This window comes from Culex pipiens, chromosome 3, assembly GCF_016801865.2.
Source record: "Culex pipiens pallens isolate TS chromosome 3, TS_CPP_V2, whole genome shotgun sequence".
NCBI classification, from domain to species: domain Eukaryota; kingdom Metazoa; phylum Arthropoda; class Insecta; order Diptera; family Culicidae; genus Culex; species Culex pipiens.
The window spans coordinates 144246465-144270875 of record NC_068939.1 but is presented as its reverse complement, the minus strand read 5'-3'; the positions used below and the strand labels follow the sequence as shown (position 1 = coordinate 144270875).

At 36.4% G+C, this 24411-nt stretch overlaps 3 protein-coding genes across 3 annotated transcripts in view; all 3 read left to right on the top strand.

Annotated features, from left to right (window-relative positions):
• Nucleotides 1-3007: 3007 nt before the first annotated feature.
• On the top strand, nt 3008-7219 carry LOC120415959 (histidine-rich glycoprotein-like). Its single transcript, XM_039577601.2, has 3 exons — nt 3008-3149; nt 3330-3560; nt 6670-7219. Exons 1-3 carry the CDS (start codon nt 3135-3137, stop codon nt 6865-6867), a joined length of 444 nt encoding a protein of 147 aa, XP_039433535.1. The 5' UTR covers nt 3008-3134; the 3' UTR covers nt 6868-7219.
• Nucleotides 7220-10396: 3177 nt separating this feature from the next.
• On the top strand, nt 10397-11425 carry LOC120415951 (uncharacterized). The gene is made up of 2 exons (XM_039577594.2): nt 10397-10571; nt 10646-11425. The coding sequence occupies exon 2, from the start codon at nt 10653-10655 to the stop codon at nt 11238-11240; it is 588 nt and encodes a 195-aa protein (XP_039433528.1). The 5' UTR covers nt 10397-10571; nt 10646-10652; the 3' UTR covers nt 11241-11425.
• A 6035-nt stretch (nt 11426-17460) lies between these two features.
• The window catches only part of LOC120415953 (histone-lysine N-methyltransferase trithorax), a 107094-nt gene continuing 100143 nt past the window's right edge, over nt 17461-24411 (top strand). Inside the window, exon 1 of the mRNA XM_039577595.2 lies at nt 17461-18655. Coding sequence (XP_039433529.1) covers nt 18332-18655 — 324 coding nt within the window. The 5' untranslated portion in view covers nt 17461-18331. The remainder of the gene's footprint in view (nt 18656-24411) is intronic.

Genomic DNA, 24411 nt, shown 5'->3' with positions numbered 1-24411 from the left:
CCAGCATTTCCCAACGCCCCTGTAGCGTTTTGCCCCATTTACGGCAGAGGTCTTCACAAGGTTCAACGTACACAGCACCCTGTGCAACAGTTGCGTAATATAGTTTGGAGTCCGTAACCGTAAAACAAATCAAGTTTTGTCGCCATAGACGATTTCCCTGCAATTTACTGCCACCGTGATCCTGTTCGGCTCGGTCGGTGTTCATGGAGCTATGCAAATAAGCGTTGCAGTGCCTTGCTCGCTGCTCATCCGCTAAAACTGTTCCTATTTTGTTTAACTAGTGGTTGATAAAACTTGTTTCTGGGGCTGGTTCACTTACCCTACTTCCTATTCATTGATTCATTTAGTTAGTCGATGGTGATCTTTGCGCATCCCGTTTGTTGTTCACTTGCAATTTTCTTGTAAATATATCTCTAGTATTGTTGAACAATGTTGAAAAACCATGATTTCAATAATATCCAAACGTAATGAAACATTCGCAAATGAATTGAAAACAACTTTTAATTAAATTTGAAAATTTTAAAAGTAAGTTGAACTTGGAAACGGGAAATCAAAGGTCCCTTAACATTTTATTTTCATGCAAAAAATAACTAAATTTCACGTTGGATTTTACAAGATAAATCATAAAATGCTTAGGACTCAGTTGGGCCAGTGCAAATTTTGTTTATTTATTTTTTTCAAAATTTCCCCAAAAAATCAGGGGGCAAAACAATATTGCATTAAAATATACATTTCCAACTATTATCAAAATAAATTTGAAGACATTTGGTTGCATCATTTCCGAGATATAGCTATCAACACTGCTTCACGCAGAAAATTAAGGCATATTTGAATCAACAAAACATTTTGTTGATTTGAAAATCAAGATTTTTGTTGAATCAACGCTAAACGTCAAAGCAACTTTTTCAAAACAACAAAAGATTTTTGTGGAATTGTAAAAATCAAGGTTTGTTTCAACGCAAAATCGGCGTTGATTATATTCAACAAAAAATTTGTTGAATCAAACCTCGTACAGGCTGATCGTACAAAATATTTTTCTGCTTGTTTGACCAAATCGGCTCAAAATTTTGGTGAAAGCTCACTAAACCGGTCCCGTGTGCATGACGAAGCCCTATTTTCAATAATTTTATTTCAAAAATGATATAAATATTTTTCTGTTTTTCATAATAAAAATCGAAAGCTTACGTTTTTTTTTTTTTTTTTTCAAAATCAAATTTCAAAAGTGAAACTTTAAGAAGAGATTAGAAAACAATTTTTAGAGGAATTAACAAATTTGCTGTAATATGAAATTTTGGGATTTTCTACATGTATGTAACCCCTTAATGGGCAGTGAACTTTTTATAGGGGAGAGTGGAGAGACTCGATCCCCTTTTTTTGTATCGCTCAATTTTTCACAAAACTATGAACATTTTGCATGAATTGAAAGCTTAAACATTCAAATATGTGCGGCTGATAAGGGTATTTAATCAGATTAACTCTTCGAGTCATGCCAAGCGTTTTAAAAAATATTTAAACCAGCATTTTCAAAATGTTAGGGGTAACTTGATCCCTCTTTCAACATTTTGAAGAAATCTTATGCAAAATGTTTCTTATTCATCCAAACTTTTGATTTTCTATAAGTTACAGCAATTTCACATAAAGCCTGAACATTTTTGTTCAAAATATAACAAGTTGAGTATGTTTTTTTTTTTTTTATTTAAATTATTATTTTTTAGCCCAAAATTGAGCACGTTTACAAAAGCTGGTAATTTGTGTTTACAAAATATTAAAAATGCAGGGATCAAGTCTCCCTAATTGCACTTTTTAACAATTAGTTGTAAAAATAGTATGATAATACATTTAACGTCAAATGCGAGAGGGTTTTGTAGTTTATCATTCATGTAAAAAAATATTTTTTTGAATTTATTTTATGTGTTTTCTATACATATCAAAACAAAGTAAAAAGATCACTTTGAGGTTTTTTGCAGCACTTTTTAGAAAAATTTGTGTAACTCAATCCGAACTTTTTTTTATTTTTTCTTTGTTTTCCACAATGAGTGTACGTCAATTTCTAGAACAAAGCTATTTTTACCCACATGCTGACGAGATACAGACTAGGGATCAAGTGTCCCCGGGGATCAAATCCCCCCACTCTCCCCTATTTATTTGGTAAACCTATGTGATGTCATTTTGCAAATCCTGTGATCAAGTAAACCGTTTCAAAATTGTAAATAAAAGAAATCGAAATTAACCTTTCGGAAGTGGCGTTTTTCAACCTCTCTTACAAACGTCATTACAAACGGTGCACAAAGTACACTAGCGCGACTGCCGAAAGGTTAATATAACTCAAGATTGATTCATTAGTACGTTTATACTGAAATAAAAAAGCCAGATATATTCCTAAACCAAACCAATTCAAAATGCATCACAATTTACTTTCTTCGTGACCACCAACGATTCAAGCCTACTCATTTCATACCTAATTAACCACTAAATCTAAATAGGAAGTGCTACCACATCATACACAACCCAACACCAAAACCTGGCCACAACGCACCTGGTTGGTGCACACTCGGGTATGCAATTTCTCACGCCATGCGTGTGCCACCCCCTAAAAATCGCACAAACAAAAAAAAAGGGGACTTGATTCGCACTCCCTCACCCTCAGAGGTGGAAAAAGTGCACTTTTCTTCTGGTTTCCCTTGCAGACCGCGCCACCACGTGCCAACTACAGATTGTCTAGGGAACAGATTGGCCAATGTTTCTGGACACCAAACGCGCTGGACACCAACCGCCCTTTACGCCCAGCAAAACTGGCAGTGTTGCAAGCGCAAAACATACGTTGCCAGTGCCTGTTTATTTTGCATTGGCCAGTCTGTTTCCCTAGACAGTCTGTAGTGCCAACTGGAACTGTGTTGGTGCCTCATTGGTAGCTGTATTGGTAGCTGTTTGTACGAACCCCGAGAGCCCTCGACTCAAAATCGGAAAAAGCTTTCTGCTCCAGCACAAAGCTCCACGGGGAGAGGGGACCACCAGTATAAAGCACTAAACAGTGGCAACTTTTCTATCATACCTGAATCGTCATTCGAACTCTCAGTGCCTTACTTCACGTGTGTGACCCCTTTCGTCGTTGCCCAGCTTTTCCACGTGCCGACATGTTCCGATCGATTGTGAGTGTGGTTGTTCTAGTGATTTTTAGTGATTTTCAGAAGAATTATTGCGGACTTTAGTGTTTTACTCAAATGGACTCTTATAAAAGATTTAGCAGCTGAAAGTTACTATTTAAGTGAGATGGTGAAATTAAGGCTGAACTAACGCACACGTGGTTTGTTTGCTCTCCATTGGTACAGATTTTTGTGACATTGTTTGCGGTTTGTTTCGCCGGAGTCATCCACCACCGGCAGGACGATGAAGAGGTTGCCGAAACGGAGCATCATCACAATATCGAGCACAAACATGCGACCTCCCACCAGAGCTTTAAGTTCCACCACTTCCATGCCGTGCCGGTTTACGTGAAAAAGGAGGACCAGCAGTTCCTGAAGCACCCGGTCGAGGTGTCCGGTATCAAGCATAATTTGAAGGTGAGTGATGATAGTGGGACGAAGAAAAGAAGTACAGTCATAATTCAATTATGTGTTTGCAAAGTTTTGTGGAAGAGTTAAAAAAATTAGAATAACTCAAATTAACCCTCTACAACCCAAATCTGTCTCTAGGCGGGCTTCTTAATGTTCGCCAAAAATCAATTTTTCAACCCATTTTTTGATGTTTAAAAAGCATTGGAAAAAAGAACCCTTAAATTTTTTGAAAATTTTATGGTTGGATGTTTGACTTGTTTTTGTGACTTTGCCAATGTTTTTAAAATGTATTTTTTCTGTGATCAACTTTGGCTGTGTTTCTTACTTATATTTCATCTATATTATGTGAAAATAAGTATGCAGTATTTTTTGTGTGTACCAGACTATGCCTGAAAGCATTTTTTACAAATTAAATGATAATGGTATCGTTCTATAGTAGTAAATGTGAAAAACAAGCAAAAAATTGAAAAAGATGACTGTAAAAACATGAAAAATCTAGATGGCAAAAGATAATGATAGGAGGTGGTAGAGTAAGCAAGATATTATCAGAAATGAACATAAACATAAAGTCAGATCCCTTAAAAGAGTAACTCTACTCACTGGGAATACTGACCAGTAGAAGATGTATTTTGACTAGCGGCGTGCTGGAATTCCAATCCAGAGGTCGTCACTTCGATTCTCGTACCGGGATGATGAAGTTTGAAATAAAAAAGTTTGAAATAAACTAAACGAGATAAATGCAAGTTGAAATACTTACATATTACAAATAACAAGAAAAATATAAAACAAGATAAGTAAAGTTTTTCGTTGAACAAAGAGTAGAGGGTTAATAGGAATCAATTCTTATTAAGTGGTTTTTGTATGTATTGAAGAAATCATATTTGAGTTTTTCAAATTAATTTTTTTTTTTCGAAAAAACTTGTACAATCGATTGTTAAGCATTTAGATTACCTTTCTATACATTTCAATAGCTTAAGGAAATAAATATTTACATCAATTCACATTTCTATTTGATTTGTTTGTTGTTGTCAATTCTATTTGATTTGTTTGCTGTACCATAAAAGTAATAATGCCGCAAATACTATTGGCGTCAAAATTTTAATAACAACTTTATAAATGTTAGTTTTTTTTTTATGTCAAGTAGTTCATGATTAAATTTCAAATTTATAACTCCACACTTTGATTTTTTTCTAAGAATTATGTAAAAATCAAATTTCAACTGCTAAATTTAAAACTAGCGATTAATGTAAAATTTAAATGAGATGTGCTATTTAAATTCATTATCGTAACCGGATTTTGTTTATTTTTATTTTGCAGGGTGTTTATTGATTATTATTTTACGGATGTTTTTATCTAGCGAATCTGGTTAAAAAATCTATGTATGAAAATTTACTAAATTTGGTGAAATTTTATGATTTTTGTATAAACTGAACCAAACTCAACGCTTTTTTATCAAATTTTCCATTTTAATTTTTGAAAAAAACAGAGAAACAACAAAAGATTAAATTATTGAAAAAAATGCGTATGATATTGTAACTAATTCAAATATATCTTTCAATTATTACTTTCTCAGTTTTAATCAAATTTGAACACTTTTTGGAATTAAACCAAATAGTTACAAACCAGAAGAACTGTATCCAAGTTTGAAGATTTTTTGTTTTAAACTTAACTCATTTTTTTTTCAGGAAAGTTATTTTTTATAAGCTTTTGCATTATCAGAATAGTGGGGGTGACATTGGGTCTGGGGGGTGTGATTGGGTCAATGTGATTTTTTACTGATTTTAGCATTTCTCAGGTTCTTCTCAATGAAACTGAATTCTGTTAAATGGGTTGTGTAGGGGACATCTTAAGATGACTTCGCTGAAAAAATCTCGTTCCTAGAACAAATCCTGTTATTTTGGCAGCTGTCTATAGTTGAGGTACGTTTTTGGCCAAAAATGACCTATCGAAAAATCATTTTTTCTAATATTTTTGTTAGAATTGCTCGAAAACTACTCAAATGTTTGAAAATCTCCACTTCAAACATTGTAGCGTGTCAATACGATTCCATCGAACAAGAAAAATTGTTGGATGACTTGTTTTTACCATATTGTTTTATTTGAGCATCATTTTAGTTTCATTTGGCCCAATGTCACCCCCTCTAAGGGGTGAGATTGAGTTAATTTTCAAACTATTGGCATTTAAGGTAGCGTTCATCAAAATCCATCATATTTTGGGAAAATGTTAGTAAACTATCTAAGAACAAATCTACGTTGAAAGATTTTCGATGTTATTTAAATTGTTTTTATTATTAAGAAATAACGAGAGGTGTATCGTTTTTTGACCCATAGTCACCCCCACTGACGGTATCTATGAAATAATGAGTTTAAAAAAAAGTTTTTCATTTCTTTTTGACATTTTTAAGAACATTTGCAGTTCCTTGAAAAATAATTGATTTCTTTTTGAATTTTTTTACATTTCTTTAAAAAAAAACAAACTTTTATTATTTTTGTGATTTTAGCATTTTTTGATAATGAGCAGTTCTTTGAATAAATTGGTACAAATTTAACAAAATAGTTTCTCAGAGTATTTGTGTTCTTTAAACCTTACAGTTTTTTTAAAAACAATAAAATTTTCTAAATGATATTTTTGTGAGTTTTTGCATTTTTTCAAACATGAGCTGTTCTTTATTTTTCAAATTACAATATTATAATTATTTTATGAATTTTTGCATTCTTTTAAACATAACCAGTTGCTTTAAAAATTGTTCTGTATCTCTGCGGTTTTCCAAGAGTAGTTTTTTATGAAACCTTTGGTTCACTTTATGCATTTTTTCAGTTTTTTTTTTATTTCAATTCTTTTGAAATATAACAAGATTTATGAGGATAATTTATGTGAGGTTTGGCCACGGTTTGGCGTAGTATTAAAAGTGAGAAAAATTAAATAAATTTATTTATTTTATAAAAAAATAATTATTTGTTATTTTACTTTTTTTATAAATTTTCAATTTCTGCTTTCACAATAAAAAAAGCTCAAAACTGTTTCAATGAATTTTGTAATTTGTCATTTTTCTCTTACACGTTTTTCAACAGGTTTTTTTTTAAGTACCAATAAAAAAACAATCTTACTGTTTCAGATTGTCCACCCAGAAACCGAGCACCACCACGGTCACGGACTGACGCTGGAGAACCACAGCGAGTTTGACAGCAAGCTGCACGGAGGTCACGGATACGATCTGGGACATGCCGGATCGGAACATATCGCCCAGGACTACAGCCAAGAGTACGAGCACCACTACGGAGGTCACCAGCTGGAGGAACAGGACGACAGTTAAACTGGAACCACTGGCTTGGATTTACAAAGTTCTGCCAAAAGCTTGTCGGCGTTTGGCATATTCCTACGCGAAGATTAAGGTGCCAGCATGGTGGTGCCCCTCCAAGTTCCAGATCGTTGTCATCGTTTCGGTGATTTCGTGAAAGGAATAGTAAATGTATACATGTGATATAGTCAGTTATTCGATAAGTATTGCTCTGTTGTATTATTATTATACATTATTCGACTGATGGATAATTCCATTTTGATTAGATGAAACACGTGTAGTTGAATCATCCGTTGTTACATTTTGTTTTTGTCAATTAATTTTGTTACAAATGAAAGAGTATAAAAAATAAATAAAAGACATAAATAAAAAACTGGTCTTTTAACTATCACTTAAAATATTACTTTCGAGACTACTAGGGGAAATATACCCATTTTAATCACTCTAAGCCGTTCGACCAATTCTCATCACTTTTGCCGTTTTCTGCTATTAAATCAACATTTTCAGTTGTATCAACAATGGAGAGTTGTTTGCTCACTTTTTTCTTTAGCTATTTATTACTTTGGAACAGTCAAAAACACTTTATGAAAGCTGTAATTCATGATCAAAGTGCTGATAGGCCGATAATAGAAATAGGCTGAAAAAGGGTATAGTTCCCCTACTTACTTACTCTGTGAAGAAACCTTCGGTTAATCAATTTTTGGATAATCGAGTCTTGACTAATAATTCCGGAATCGAGTCGTACAAATGACTGCTCGAATGAAAATTTAGTGTTTAGTATTATTTTCAAATTTATTTTGAAATAGCAAAAAACTTTAAGGTACCTACATAAAGCAGGGGTGCTCAAAGTTTTTGAATGGCGGGCCAAATTTGAAGCTCACATGAGCTTGCGGGCTAAATGAAAAAAAAAATCAATCCATAAAATTGAAAAAAAAATCATCTATCGGTTGAAGTTTTTTGAAATTTCAGGTAATTTTAGAACATATTCGTCATTTATATTTTTGTTATTAAGTTGGATTAATAAGATAATCAAAAAAAAAATTTAAGTCAAATATTATTCATCTGATCTTCATTGCAACTTTCGTGCCTCAACAATCAATGAATTCAATACAATATTTTTGACTAAATAAAATCGTGATTTCACAAATATAATGAAAATTAAAAGGTATTTAGTTGAGTGCATTTCTTATTCAACTGACTTTATTTTATTATTAGGGTAATTCTCTACCAACTCACACGAAATCGGGAAAAGTTGCCTCGACCCCTCTTCGATTTGCGTGAAACTTTGTCCTAAGGGGTAACTTTTGTCCCTGATCACGAATCCGAGGTCCATTTTTTGATATCTCGTGACGGAGGGGCGGTACGACCCCTACCATTTTTGAACATGCGAAAAAAGAGGTGTTTTTCAATAATTTGTAGCCTGATACGGTGATGAGATAGAAATTTTGTGTCAAAGGGACTTTTATGTAAAATTAGACGCCCGATTTGATGGCGTACTCAGAATTCCGAAAAAACGTATTTTTCATCGAAAAAAACACTAAAAAAGTTTTAAAAATTCTCCCATTTTCCGTTACTTGACTGTAAAAATTTTGGAACATGTCATTTTATGGGAAATTTAATGTACTTTTCGAATCTACATTGACCCAGAAGGGTCATTTTTTCATTTAGAACAAAAATTTTCAATTTAAAATTTCGTGTTTTTTCTAACTTTGCAGGGTTATTTTTTAGAGTGTAACAATGTTCTACAAAGTTGTAGAGCAGATAATTACAAAAAATTTGATATATAGACATAAGGGGTTTGCTTGTAAACATCACGAGTTATCGCGATTTTACGAAAAAAAGTTTTGAAAAAGTTACTTTTTGCGTTTCTCTTTGTTTCGTCGTCCGTGTCTGTCGCGGGTGACGATGAACGGCCATGATCGATGACGACCAACTTTTTCAAAACTTTTTTTCGTAAAATCGCGATAACTCGTGATGTTTATAAGCAAACCCCTGATGTTTATATATCAAAATTTTTGTAATTGTCTGCTCTACAACTTTGTAGAACATTGTTACACTCTAAAAAATAACCCTGCAAAGTTAGAAAAAACACGAAATTTTAAATTGAAAATTTTTGTTCTAAATGAAAAAATGACCCTTCTGGGTCAATGTAGATTCGAAAAGTACATTAAATTTCCCATAAAATGACATGTTCCAAAATTTTTTACAGTCGAGTAACGGAAAATGGGAGAATTTTTAAAACTTTATTAGTGTTTTTTTCGATGAAAAATACGTTTTTTCAGAATTCTGAGTACGCCATCAAATCGGGCGTCTAATTTTACATAAAAGTCCCTTTGACACCAAATTTCTATCTCATCACCGTTTCAGGCAGCAAATTATTGAAAAACACCTCTTTTTTCGCATGTTCAAAAATGGAAGGGGTCGTACCGCCCCTCCGTCACGAGATATCAAAAAACGGACCTCGGATTCGTGATCAGGGACAAAAGTTACCCCTTAGGACAAAGTTTCACACAAATTGAAGAGGGGTCGGGGCAACTGCTGTGTGAGTTGGCGGAGAATTACCCATTAATTAAAAATATATTTTAGAAGGAAAGACACAATGTGCAACTTCGATTATAAATCGCGGCTCAATGATTTTTCAATAAATTTAATTTTGCCTTAATCAGATGTTAGGTACTCAGATCCGTAACCCACACGTTATGAGTTTAAATCACGTGGTGGAATATTCTATGTGCGAAATAAGTTTGAGGCCACGATAATTAAAAGAAACGTCCGTAATGATTTTTGAATAATTATATACCTATATTTTAGCTATTTACAGTTTCCTGTTTTAATCAAATTCGAACGTCCTACAACTCGTTTCCGAAAAATGGTTGATGAAAATTCTGCAAAATTATTTTTTTTTCAATCACATTTAAACGTGTTACTTACATTGTTTCAATAAGATATATTGTTCGACACATTATATGTTTCATATAATCGGGATCAAAGTATTGAAAAATCATTTGTTCTATATTAAGCAAAAATTATCTTTATTTTTACGAATTATAAAATTACTTACATATGTGTCAAAGGGCCATTTTACATGATCGTTCAAGATGGGTCCGTGGGCCACAAAAAACAACCTCGCGGGCCATACTTTGGTCAACCCTGACATAAAGGCTAATATGCAGATCGGAAGGAAAGGGGTCAAGAAACAGCTTTACGAACAGCAGAACAAAGGAGAGGGAACGATTTTTTGGGGCTTTTCTTCACCCTCTCTGACTTGCTTGCGCTGCCGCTGCCGCCCATTTGATTTTTTTCTTGACCGGTTCCATCCGAAGTGCGTATACCACTTAAAGCAAAAACTTTGCAATGTATAATTTATTAAGGCTTATTTCAACAGATTTTAACGAATGCGTGTTCAACGGTCTCTTTATCTGTGCCATCAACATTCGAGCTGTTTTCGAGCAGTTTAAGCTCTGTTCACACTATCGCATTCGAGTAGATTCAGCTGCAGCTGCAGGAATATTTTGACGTTTTGATTTTGACTTTAATTTTTTGTTGTTCTTGTTGTTGTCATCTTTTGGGATTCGCAATCAAATCTTGCATGTTAATAAATGAAATTGCAAATAAAACTAAATTAAAATTTTAAAGGTGTTTTATCCCGTGGTTTCTGTGTGCAACACTCGCTGCTATTGTGATCGATTGATATCCGTTTGCTGAAATCTGAATAAAAGGTAACATAAGCAGTTTTAAACATAGAGCAATGATGTCACGATTTTCAATTAACGGGGCTATCTTAAAATTTCAGCCTCAGTATGGAATCGTTGGACGTGATTTCCAAGCGCATCGACAACCTGTACCAACTGGTCGGTTCTGCCCCGGTCGGCGATGCCAGCGGCCAGGCCGAGAACCTTACCGACTCGGTTCTGTCGGCTGCGTCCTTCTTGCCATCCGCCAGCACGGGCCACCTTGCCGACGGAAGCGCCCGGGACAGCATCCTGGAGGTGTTCAAGCGAAAGGACGAACTGGAAACGTATCTGGATCCGTCGTACCTGGACGAGAAGCAGGACATCAAGGCGAAGGAGATCTACATCAACACCATCGCGAACGATTTGGCCGGAACGTTCGAAACGCTGCAGAAGATTAAAACGCTCGAGCCGACGCTGGGCGCGGAATACTTTCGCAATCTGCCGGACGTTAGCGGCCAGCTGAGCACGATGACCACGGCAACGGCCGAGCAGACGCGGGCCAACGAGGAGCTGGAGAAAAGTATGGTCGCGTTGATGCAGCGCTACAACGAGATCCAAACCGGGCTGAAGGATTCGCTCAAGGGGATGAACGATCGGCTGGACCAGTTGGAGCAGCGGTTGGTCGATAAGAAACGAGAAGATAAGGATGTTTGAGCTGGGGTTGAGACGGGGGAAATGGATGAGAATTCCTTATTTATTTGATATGAGTTCATGATGAGAATATACTTATGCTTTATACTAGATTAAGTTTACTATTTGGTTACTCATATAAAAACTGAAGAATAATTTCATTTATTGTATGTAACAAAATGTTTAATAAACAAATTACTCGCTTTGAATCTTGTTTTTGTTAATGAAATGAGCAATAATGTTGCTGCATACAATTTTTAAATAAGGATGCCAATTTGTTTCAAATTAAAAAATAATATTTAAAGTGATTCTTAGTCGAGCACGAGTAGACTGCATTTTTGCCAGTGGCAACAATATCTAATAAGCGCCTGTGCGTAGGCAACTAAATTTGAAAGCTTCTAGTACAGACTCGAACATCACAGTTGATCTTTTGTGTCTGCTGCGGCAATGGAGCATTTCCATTCGAGCAGTTTTTGCTTTTTTCTACAATGTATTCCTTATGGGAGAACTGCAGTCATGTCATTTCTACCACTCGAATCGGGTGCTCCATTAAGCTTCTGTACAGTAGAGGCTCGAATCCCGAATCTGACAGACAACTGTTACTAAAAAAAGAAAACAAACAAAAATTTGTCGCGACGGTTGGTTGTGTCTCGTGGTTTCGTTTCGAGTGCGGTTCGTTTTCGGTTTTGTGTTCCGGATTGTGGCTTCAAGATCCCTTCCAGCTTCTTTCGGCAAAAGCGATGACCGGTTTGATGGTTGAGGTGTCAGCGGCACTGAGAATCAAAACCGGGGGGTTCCATTCAGTGTGAAGAAAAGTAAGACGATTTTTAAAATCAAAAAAATATTTTGTTTGTGAGCTAGGGGAAATATACCCATTCTCAGCCTTATAAGCGGTCGTGTCTGAATGATGCTAGGATACTCTGGAGTGTTTCTTGAAAAATTTACTAAAACCAAGTACACCAACCAGTAGAGCAACTTTTTGTGATCATTGCTGTTTAATGTGACTTTTACTAAAAGTTATTCTACTCCTTTTAATTTAAAAAAAATCCCAAGTCTGGAGTTTTTTTTTTAAGGTTCAATAAACCAAATTTTCAGTTTTTGCCTTTTAGGTGTTTCTGAATACCCCTGACTCAAGGCGGTTTCAAAAACATCCAAAAACCAAAAACTGGAAATTTTGTTTATTGGACCTTTTCATAAAAAAAAACTCCAGAGCCCGAAACCACGTGCTCAAAAAAACGACGAACAAAGGAATCAAAATGTAAACATTAGTTTGACAACTCAGTTTTGACGTTTGAGTGCTTTTCAATTCAAATGCGTTCAAATCACTAGCATCCGTCCCGTTCTGCATTTAAAAATCGTTTTCATTTATAGAACTTTAAACGAAACATTCAACTTAAATTGCGCACCATTCAAGGATGTTGAATTTTTTTTGCAACTGGGTCCTAAAATGAAGCTTAAATTTGTGATATTATTGTTCACAACGATAAAGCTTATTTTTCTGAGTACAATGACGCTTTGAGCGACCGCAAAGGATTTAAAATGGATTTTTAAATCATTTTTTTTTCCTTTGGGCTGACAGGCTAAGACCGCGGTTGGTCCATCTCGCCAAATCAATTTTTAAAAATTAACTTTGCAGCCCTTCTAGACAGAAAAGGTCCTACTTGACAGCTCGTTCCAAGGGGACCATAGTTGATCCATCGGAAAAAATGTTGTCTTGTAAATTAATTTTTTGCATTAAAATTTAAAAAAAAAGGTGATCAGAAATGGTTTTTATTCGTGTTTTTTACCGCTTTACATAAAAATTTACATAGGGCTTTAAGACCCTATTCCGGAAAAAAAAAATCCTTGAGTTGGATTTTTATCCGCTTGAATGTTACAGAGAAACCTCTTTTTACGCGGTGTGTTACGTTTTTCTAATTTGTCGATTTCTCTGGAACGACGCAATTATTTTGCAATCTTTTAAAAAGCAATTCGTAGGTTTTGTTCAGATCTACAAAACGCATTTTGAAGCTTGCAAAAATATTGTATGGTTTTAGAGAAATTGACGAAATTAAAAGCAAGGATTTGCAAGATTTTTCAAGATTTATGTCAAAGTTCAAAACAGTTCCGAAAAGAGTTATGTTGGTGGAATCAAAACGTTGCAAAACTCAAAAGCACATAACAAAAACGACGACTTGAGCTGAAAAATCATCGTTTTGCATATTATTGCCTAAACTGCAATTTCTGCTATGAAAATTCTATTAATTAAAAAATCTAAATTGAAATGAATCTTTGAGAAAAGATCGTGAAAAAATTTACTTGTCAATTTGCAAAAAGAATGACGAAATAAAATTTCTGAAAAGTTGATCATAGCACTCTTTTTACTTTTTAGTATTTACTTAAGACAGTTTCGAAAAGTTTAACTTTCATAACTCATCTGGACGGTGCCATAAAAACTTGTCACTGTACCACTGAAAAATCGTGTTGTGTAAATTCTGTAATTTCGGAATACATTCGTCCGGCTTCAGCTGAAGATTCATGCTGTCCCATGTTGCATGTTCGAGTGTAGACCTACGGAAAACCTTGCCGCGAGGAGAGGTGAGTGAGAAGTACACGAACCACCTACGACATAATTCCTCGGGCGGCCCAGGTCAACTCGAAGTTACCCCAGGCACCCCCAGTGCAGGACACATTGGGGGTAGAAAGTGGATAGAATTTTCAGTGAATACAATAATTATGACAATATAGTTTCATATAATCCTTATTCCTTGATCTTACCTTTTGACACTATTAAACCTAGCAATATTACTATTGCATCTTACCATTCCCTTTTGATAGTGTCAACTTCAAACCTTCATCCATTGTGCAATTAACACATAATTTCCGCTATATTCTTCATGCGGAATCGTCGTCTACTTTCTTCGCCTTATTATCACTTAACCACGACGCGATATTGTTCTCACATTTTTTTGAGCTTCAACGACCGATTGTTATTCACGCACTTATAAAAATACTTGTTCTGTTTCGCGGCTTTGTCTACTTTAATTTTGGACATGATTATCTTTTCACTGTGAAATACACACCGTTGGCTGATACAATGACTTTTTCGGTCATCGTATGCTCGCAAGGTACATGAAAAAGACAAAGAGAAAGAGAAAAAATGGGATTAGTACAATGTAAAATAAAATCAAACATTGAATAACAGACTAACACAGAAAGAAAGAATAAAGAAACATTCAGAACTACCAACTTGTAACGAGAAGCTTACTAGAAAACAACTGAAGTTGTGAAATATGGGACAAGACAAACAAACTTGAATAGCTAACATATATAATAAAACAGTTTGAACGTACCTTTAATCATATTAACAGTTATGCCCAAATTTCTTACCAAATTATTTTCAGCAGTTACATTTCTACAATAATGTATTGCGATTCCAAGTTAGAATAATTGAGTAGTTAAAGTTTATGGGGTTAGAGACAAGTTATAGCAATAAAAAATAAATAGATGGATAGATTTTACTAAATTTTGTCTTAAAAGAATAGGAAAAATCTAGCTTGTTTTTGAAAATAGCCAATGCACCAAGAGCAAACATACAGCATGTCACGTTCACACCGTATGGAGTAAATGTGATAAACTATATGTCCACATTCGGGGCACCACCTTTTTCAGAATATAGGAAATGATAGAAGGAAGCCCCATTCTGTATAGTGGAAGATTTCTGCAACACCTTGGACTCGGACCAGACATTTTGTCTGAAATAAGAGAGAAAGACAAATATTAAATTGTGGTATTATCACTAAATCCTATCATCCTTTCACCCCCCAAGACATGGTCTATCCTTCGTGCCTTCGTGTCTTGGGTGATGGCGAATTCTACCTTCTTCAATGATCTTCGGACCACCTCCAACTAGAATTCACAACAGGACCTCCCTCGGCTCCAGTTTACAACATGACAGCGACGAGAACACAGCCGAATGGGAGTTGACAGTATCAAATGCATGCTATACCCTTTGCTTTGCTGGATACTTACTAATAGCAAAGGGCGAGAGTCCTGCGACTCTCAGCAATCATGAATACTGCCCATTTGCCACAAAAATCGTGTTGTGTAAACGTAAACAAACCATTTTGCAAAACTATTGTCAAATACTTGCTTGTGAACACTTCTGACTGATCTGTACATTAGTAGATTTCAGTTTATAACGCTTTTTAGGAGCTGTATAAATTGAAGGGGTAAGTGCTGATGAGTCAACATTAGGAACATCAACATTCGTCAACAATAATTTTGTTTTTGTTGTGTTTTATGGAGAACATGTTTTATGAAAGCTGAATAACTCTTGAAATTGGTTTAAACAATGTTTCCGACGTTCTTTTAATCCGCCAAGTAGACTTCTTTGGACACGAGGAATATTCGCAATTCGCAATTCGCAATTTTCAGTGTAAGAACGGGCCTTGACCGATCTTATGCACCAGGTTCCCGACGAACACGCACTGCCCTTACACCTACATCTCACCCTTGCTCTGAGTCAGTACGAGCAACACGCTAGAACACGCTTTGAGTGTTCGTGCCAGGCATGCACACCTTCTTTTCCGGTTACGCATTTTAACTCGGCCGGGGGTGGTACATTACGTAGGGTTTGATGTAAGTATAAGCGCCTAACCATTTATAGTGTGCCTATCAACTTTCATTAAAGCAAAAACTGTTTTATTTTAGTTTGAATTCAAAAACTAGTTGTTATTTTACTGTGTATTGTTTTCTCCTGAAATCTTTCCTAGTGTTGAGTCGTGTTTCTGTTGCTATTTCTTTTGTCGCGGTGTTTTGTTACAATTTTTGGTCCTAAGCATGTTATAAAAGTTTACCAAAAATACAATAGTAATATTTGTGTTAATCCTTTAACCATTCCATAAATTAAGTAAGGGCTCATACCTCAATTGTTTGAATAAAGTATGAAGTTTGAAAACAATAGACAGTAAAAGAGAATTTATTTTATAAAAATCAAGTATCAATTGTAAGAGAATGATGATCGTATTTTAAAGAATAAAAATTAGAAGCTAGATGTATTAGATGTAAAATTAGACAATAGTTAATAAATAGAGATACAAAACAAGCTTAGATTATAGTAATGATAATTTATAGGACAGATAAAGAATTATTAAAAAAAAATCACAATAAAATCAAAAAAGATTAGGCGAATGATAAATAGACTTGATATTACTAGTACATTAAGGAAAAGTATATTTTTGAGGAAAAAAAAACAAAACAAAGTTTGTTACAGCAGTATCAATTGGTAAAAAAGAGTGGAAAAGTTTTGAGAGATAAGAGAATCAAAAGTTAGTAAAATCAAAATCAAATGGTGGATATTAAATAGAAGAATCAGTGAAGAATTGAGAATCAGTAGAGCAAAGTAAAAAGGAGATAGGTGGTAGCTGAGAATGAAGAGAAGAGAAACCCCGTTGTGCGATGTTTCAGGTACATCCACAGCAGTTGACTCAACATACTGCGAATCGAAACAATACCGTCTACAATCACAAATTACTTCCCTTTCCCACATTGTCGCGCCCCTTTCTTTTAGCCGTCTCGACTCTGACCCGCGGTGGTCAAAGGTTTACGATCCGTTTCCACAGGCCACCAGCTAGGTCATCATGAAAACCAAGCCAACGTGGAGGTAAGAAAATAGGACACTTGCAAGGAACCAGAGCTATACTGTTCTGATCAAGATAATTCGGATGATCTAACAGAACTACGGATGTAGTTAGTTACGCTCCTTCTAGGATGTTCCTTACGTAGACGTCAACCGAAGAGCACGCAACAAGGTCAGTGCCATTGCATGCTCTTAGGTATCAATCCTTGGCCTGCTTGGACACGAGGAATATATGGACAAAGTTTAACTCAACTTTTGAATTCAAAATACAAGAATAAAAAAATAACTGCAGGCCAATGCAAATCTAGTTTTGGATCATCATTAACACCTTTTTTTGTTTTTGCAGGTTGAATAATCGAGTAGTTCATACAAACTACGGATGGAGACGTACTAGAAGACCCGAATGATTTGTGTAAGAGATTTACTGGTACCCGCCATCAACGACATCATCAATAAATCCCGGACTTGTATTTAGGAATTCTGGAATTCGTGCACACTTTGGATTACGGAAAAACTTGACCTCTGATCGAATGCAACGCCGCACAAAGCTGACGATGTACAAAACACTGATTAGAACGATTGTACTCTTTGGTCTGAAAACCAGTACTCTTGGAGTTTTCGAACGGAATGTGCTACGAAAGATCTACGGTGGAGTACAAACGCTTGAACGAATACAGTGAAGATGCATGAACTGTTGAAAGGATCTTTGCCAGCGTCCCCAACCGTAGACGCCCAACTTCCAGTTCAAAAAACCATTCCAGCACTTTCCATCAACGTTCCGCGTACTCGACCTGCTCGACAGTGCTGTGCGCTCCACGTGACTGCGAGAGAGAGAACGTCTTCAGCAGCGCTCTCTCCGGCAGCCAAGCAAGGCCTGACATCTGCTCACCTTGGGCGCTCCGCTCCATTCAAAACTCAGTGTACAGAGTGCTGTCAATCGGATCGGACGTGTTTTTAAAACCCTGCAGAAGGAGTGTGTTCGCGTTCTACCCGCGCCCCGTGTATTTGTGTGCGTTTGTGGATTGGTGGTATTTGTGCCATTCAGTAGCAGCAGCAGCAGTAGAGTTTTGCCTAGATGTTTGTGATGTATTTTGTTGAATGGTAGCGAGCAAGCAAACAAGAAAAGGGTATACGCACTACTTGGAGAATGCAAAGCTAATTTGCAGCCCCGATATGCAATAAATGCAGCTGCTTTTATGCTGCGAAAAGGGAGGCAACATAATCGTTTGCGAAGGAAAAGTCAAGAATCCAATACATTAAGAGAGAAGGTGGTGCGCGCTAGTGTGTGAGGTTCAGGGAAGAGCCGAGTTGCAGAAGAAGGAAAAAGTTTCAAAATGTTGTGAAGAAATTTTTGGTTGGCCAAAAATTGTAGCTAAAGAAGGTGTGTGCGTGCGAGTCCGTCCGTCCGGCTGTAAATGTGTGTGCAGTTTTTCGGTCACGGGCAGAACCTGGCAAGTAATGTGTAAAAATTCGTGGTTCCCGGTTGTCCACCACGATGGGAAAGTCCAAGTTTCCCGGCAAGCCGTCCCGTTTGGTGAACAAGAAGCGCGTCTCGGTGCTGTCCGGGGCCGGGCTCAGCACCCTGGCCAGCGGCTGCAGCAGCGATGAGGACAACAACCAGCACCAGGAAAATTCGTCGTCGACGACGACCACGGAAAAGTTGAACCACCAGCAGCAATCACCAATACATTCGCAGCATCAGCAGCAACAACAACAGCAGCAAAAGCAAAATCAGCAGCAGCAGCAGCCGTCACCGAAGGCATCAACGTTATTAGACAATGAAGAAATTGATCAAGATGGCGATGAAGATGTTAGTAAGGTTAGTACAAGTACACACTCCCGAGCGTGTTGACATTTTTCTTGTATAACACCCGCGGACCCCCCTTTCGGTTATTCCACAAAAACTTTGGAGTTCAGGACGTTAAACCTCGCCACCAAGAGAGAGATTTGACCTAGTAATCTATGCTTGCTGGCTCTGATTTGATGTGGCAGCTGCAGTTGGCCTCGATAGTGTCAAAAATTTTCCCCCGAGGGCTCAGGAAGGCCATTCTACGTTTTCATATTTTGACGTGTTGAACGGAGATTCCGGCAGCGGTGCCAGAGGTGCTGATACCACACAGCTGACTATTCTTGCGTTGTTTGCATGACTTGCCAATGATAGTGAGCTATCTGGAATGTTTATTCCAGTATTTTTATGTTTACGGGTAACCTTCGGAAGTTTAAAATAATTTGGTCTGGTGAATTGAACTTGAGCCAAATAAAAAAAAACTAATTACAATTATTTAATGTTCAGCATAAAAAAAACTCTTAAAACTGCGATATAAAAATAATGAATAATTATAAACAAAACAAAATTGCAATACGTTTGATCGTAGATCAAGAGTCTCAAATGACTTCCTGAACTAGTGATAAAACGATATCCTCTAAAACAAATTAGGAAAATTACATAAAGTTCAATATGCAACACGATAGAGTTCCATTTATATTCTGGAAGTGTCCCTGATAAAACCATCGGTAATTGGTTCCAGAGTGGTCTCATGTTGTTCTTTTAACTTCAGGTGGCCATAACTTTCAATTGTATGAAGTTTGATATGTCGCACGATGGGGTTCCTAAAATATTCCGGTAATGTCCCTCATCGGAACTCCAAGAACCGTTTTAAGTGACCACATTGGGTCATTTGATCTCTGCACGGTCTTATTCGGCCATATCTAAGGTTACCAACTGTACGAATTTTCCTTACCGTACGAATTTTCGACCCTCGCTAACAGGCCAGATTTTTATATGGAATGTTTCGTATAATACAGATTTGTACAAAATGACGGATAAACAAACAACAACCTTTTTGAATTGAATTACTTTTTTTGATTTGCCCAAAGCTTTTGCTAATTGGACATTTTTAGTTTTAGTTTTCCGGGTTTGCCTTATTCAAAGTTGACTATACCTATAATTGTTCTTTTCAAATTCCAATAAAAAAAATCCAAAGGCTATCTAAAGCATGTAAAAACCTGTGGAAATATTAATTAACAAATGAGCAATTCCAGCCCAAAACAGGATTTTTTTAGGTACTTTTTTCTCGACCCTCTCCGATTTCAATGAAACTTTGTAGACATGTGTATATGGAGCCAGTTACACTCGATAATGACATTTGAGAAGGGCGTAAGTGTTTTAAATATTTTTGTATTTCGTAATTTAAATATTGCTGTATCTCGAAGCCGTTGCATCGTATCAAAAAGTGGTCAAAGACAAACTTGTAGGAAATTTGACGGGCTTTCCGAAAGAAATACACTGAAAGAAAAAAACACGCCACTTTTATGATATGCTTTCAATACCAATAAATTATTGTTAAATGATAAATAAAAAGGCCAAGCTTCCCATGCGCCAGTGCCAACGCACACCGCGGGTTTGGTTTTCTAGCTTCGGTACGTGCCTGAACCCATTTATGTATTGGTATCTTGGTACATCGTACCAGCGCACCACGACACTCTCGGCTCGCCCCATCGGTTTTGTGTCTGGCACTCACCCATGGCATGAACCCAGCGTGCCGTGGTACGTTTCGTGGTATTGAACCCGTTTTGTACCGCCAGCGCGTACCACGGCACGTACCTCGGCTCGTATCGAGTGAAGCACCTTGGATCATACACCGGGTTCATGCCATGGGTGAGTGCCAGACACAAAACCGACGCGGCGAACTGAGAGTGTCGTGGTGCGCTGGTACAATGAACCAAAATACCCTCGGTTCGTGTGAGTCGGGTACGGGTGTAAACCGAACAAAGCAGGCGCAAAGCAAACCCGAGGTGCAAGTGAACCGCGTGTACCGCACGGTGCAGGGAAGCTTGAAAAAGGCTAAATAAGTTGAATTAGAATAATTCCGGCCGTACCGGGTACCAAAGCTCACCTGTTGCAAATAATTATGGATGAAGATTTTGATAAAGTTCAAAATATGTTGCCATTTACCCTTGTTCCCGTTGCTTGTAAACGCAGTCTAAATTATGTAAAATTCTATCCTCAGGGCAAGACAGTAAGCAAGAGTGCTCTTTTTTCCAGATTCTTCCCGCATTCTTTGCTTTACTCTCACTCTCAATCTCCGGAGCAAGAGTAAACTTCAGCAAACGGATGCAAAACACCGGAACCGAGAGAGTTGCTCTCTTGCTCACTGTCTTGCTACGAACGTCTATCCAATCAATAATATTTCTGTTTGTAAAATCAATTAAATGACTTCTCTGTGGTACCTAGTCTTCAATAAAAGGTTGTGTTTTATTCATTTGGCTTTTCTGTAATCGAGTATCTTTTTAAAGTTTCTTGTTCAGCACTTTCATGATTACATGATTTGACGTAATTTAAATACCATAAACTGGTCCAACCTGGCACCACTGGCGCCTTCTCTTCGGCGAGGGAAAACTTTGCCCGAATCGTCGTCATCGCGCATATCTAGGTGTGTGTGTGCGTGTCACCGTCGTCGTTTCCAATACCTTTCCTTGGGAATGTTCTGCGCCCAATGTGCTTGTATGAACTCGAACTGAGAGCGCGTCAATGAAACGCAAACAAAAAAAAACATCCGAAAAAAAGACTAAAAGTTGACGAAGACTACGAAGTCAGCAGTAGCGCCCTCTTAATAGTCACACGAGCGCGTGCTGCAGTTCGTCTATCTCCGCACACATGCATAGGTAGCGCAAGTGTGGTCGTGCATTTTTCGGGTTGCATGAAAATTTAGGAGCAAAAAAAATAAATAAAAATAGTGCGCAAAATTTTGCTCGACTACCTTGTCCTCCCCTTCGTCTTCCCACATAATAATAATGAAACAAGAAAAACTTTGGGGGTTACGATGAGACGATGACTCAATCGTCAAAATCAATTTTTGTACACGGGCGCGGGGAATACATTGAACATGAAAGTTTTTTTTTCGTTTGTGTGATGTAGATTAACTGTCACTAATCTCACAAACACACCAAAAAATAAATCACATAAAAGAAAATTCAGGAAATTTCGTCAAAACAAACGGTTTCTTTATCCATGTCGTCCTCAAGTCTATTCTTCTCCAAAAAGTTGAAGGGCTTTCTTGAATGGAACAACACAACTGCTCAAAAACCACGATCGAACGTGTACGTGGTGCGCCGGCTTTATTTCCGTTTTCTTTCCAGAAAACGTAAATCTGTTGGAGTGGCTTTGTGTGTGCGTTCTCGTAGTAAAAACGTAAGAATTTTTATTGCCCTTGAAAAAGGGGCGCGCAGAAAAGATTAATCATGCGCATGTGGTGAGACTTGGGAGTGTTTTTTTTTTTTGTTCTTTTGTTTTTGGAGGGAGAGAGTGGTGAAATATTTGATTCTAATCGTTGGCTGTAATTAGAGTCGTTGAAAGGATTCGACACTAATAACCTCTTTTAACTTATTTATGATGTCCAGGTGACATACACTTCTGAATCGATTATTTGAAGTTCGAATATCCGAAGTTTGATTATCTGGAGGTTTCAAATGAATTTCGGACAGTCGAAGCAAGAAATTTACTAGAGAGAAATTCTATGAGACTTCGGACAACGTTTTATTTGTATTTCTCTTATTCGAATGTATTGTGTGTAGTACACTGTGTACTTTTTCAATAATCAAAGAAATCATTTTACATCATCAAATCGTCCATACAAATTTTCAAATTAATCCCTAACATTTGCTATGGTCTAAATCAGGCCTGCCCAACGTCCGGCCCGCGGGCCGGATCCGGCCCGTGAAGCCATTTCATCCGGCCCGCGACGGCTTTTTAAAATATTTCTATGACCGGCCCTTAATGCTGTTCATGAAGTATTAAATAAATAAAATTATTGTCTGAATTAAAAAATAAGCTTCAGATCAAATTTTAACATATTATAAGAACATTCTTCATGTTTGAATTTAATTCTTATAATTTTTATATTGATATTTTTTAACTGAAAAATTGTGCAGGAAAACAAAATTATCCATTTCGTAAAATTGTGAAATTTATGAAAAAACTTGGATTGTTGTCTTAAAATTTACAAAAAGAGACTAAATGTTATTTCTTTCAGTTTTGACTGTGTTTACTTCAATTTGAAGTTTTTTTTCCATTTTCTTTTCTATATATATTTTTTAATAAATAAGTTTGCTTACTGCTTACTAAGGTATTTTTCCAGAACAACTTTTTAGAGATAAAGTTTTTTTTTTTAAAAAGCTTAAAATCAAATTATTCATACTGAAAATAGATCGCTGCAAATATTTTAAAAATATTGAAAAATGTATCAAAAACTTCAAAAATTGCAACGATCATTGAAATTTGAATGTTTTTTTTATAAAGAAAAATATATCAATGTATTTAATTGTAATCGTCAAAAACAATATACATACAATTTTAAACAAGCAAAAATTAAAATAAGTCAAATAAACAAAGTTTTGAATGTAATCTTTATTTTTCATTTTTAAAATCAAGATGTATGAATCATATACGCAACACTTGTTCTTTTATGTATTGGCTTTAAAAGAACCCAATCATATGAAAATTGAAAAAAATGTGTTTACTTTTTCAACTTTTATCAAATATTAACTGCGGCCCGCCACTGCTTCAGAAAAATCAGACCTGGCCCGCAGTGCCAAAAGGTTGGGCACCCCTGGTCCAAATAAAATGTTTTTGCCCCTTTTCAAACTACACACTGGGGCGTTTGATACGGTATGTCCACGCATCCTTCCTTCCCTGTAGATTCTGTGAAATGTGATCCGTTTTTTGAATCCTCTCTGCATAAACACAACGCAGTAGGGCTGGCCGCTTTAATTTTTAAATACATTTTCGGATGTAATGCAATTCTTAATATTGATAAGAAAAGTGCTAAGAGCGCAATTTAATCGCAAGACTTTCCAGCATGCTTTCATCGGACAGGCTGCGTTTGAGTTAGATTAGATTAGAGATCTTTCGAGATCCAGAAATAGGGTAGAGTAGTCATCAATGAGACACGGGGAACAATGATAAAATGACTCTCACAAGTCGTAGTTTCAACCAATCAGGCTCATATTTGGGGGAAAGGTGTGTCTACTGGATACACGTCTGCCATAATAATGGCTTTGGTTATGGACGCTCCCTTGAGAAGTTATTCATAATTTTTTTTTTCTGGGGTGTAATAGTAAATTATGGACAAAAATTACTTTTTCGCTCGTAGGCTGCCATTTACACCAAAACTAATATTTCTTCAAATTTCTTTCGACGTTCCATAGGGATTGAGTTGGGCTACAATGTCCTTTCATTAGGTTTGGCCAAAATTTAGAATATACCCAGAATCCAGGGCTGTCTCATTGTTCCCCACTCATTTCAGCCCATGGGTAACAATGAGACACTTTGATTTTTCTTCATTAAACTTTTCAAAATCTATGGAAATCTTTCAAAACATGAATTGAAAGTGATTTTTGGCATATTTATAGAGTTTTAACTTCATTTAACCAAAAATACAAAGTTATTTGGTATAAATATATGGATTTTACAAAATTTAAATACTTTTTAGTATAACTTTTGTTAATTAAAGTTTCATGTTGGCAAAATTGCTCTAAAATGTTCAAGGCAAGTCACCTGCAATGGAACAATACAAA

Bases quoted from the DNA above. Each gene is read 5' to 3' on its own strand.
- LOC120415959 (XM_039577601.2), top strand. The intron at 3,561-6,669 runs GTGAGTGATGAT...TTACTGTTTCAG, and splicing joins GTATCAAGCATAATTTGAAG to ATTGTCCACCCAGAAACCGA.
- LOC120415951 (XM_039577594.2), top strand. From the start codon at position 10,653: ATGGAATCGTTGGACGTGATTTCCAAGCGCATCGACAACCTGTACCAA.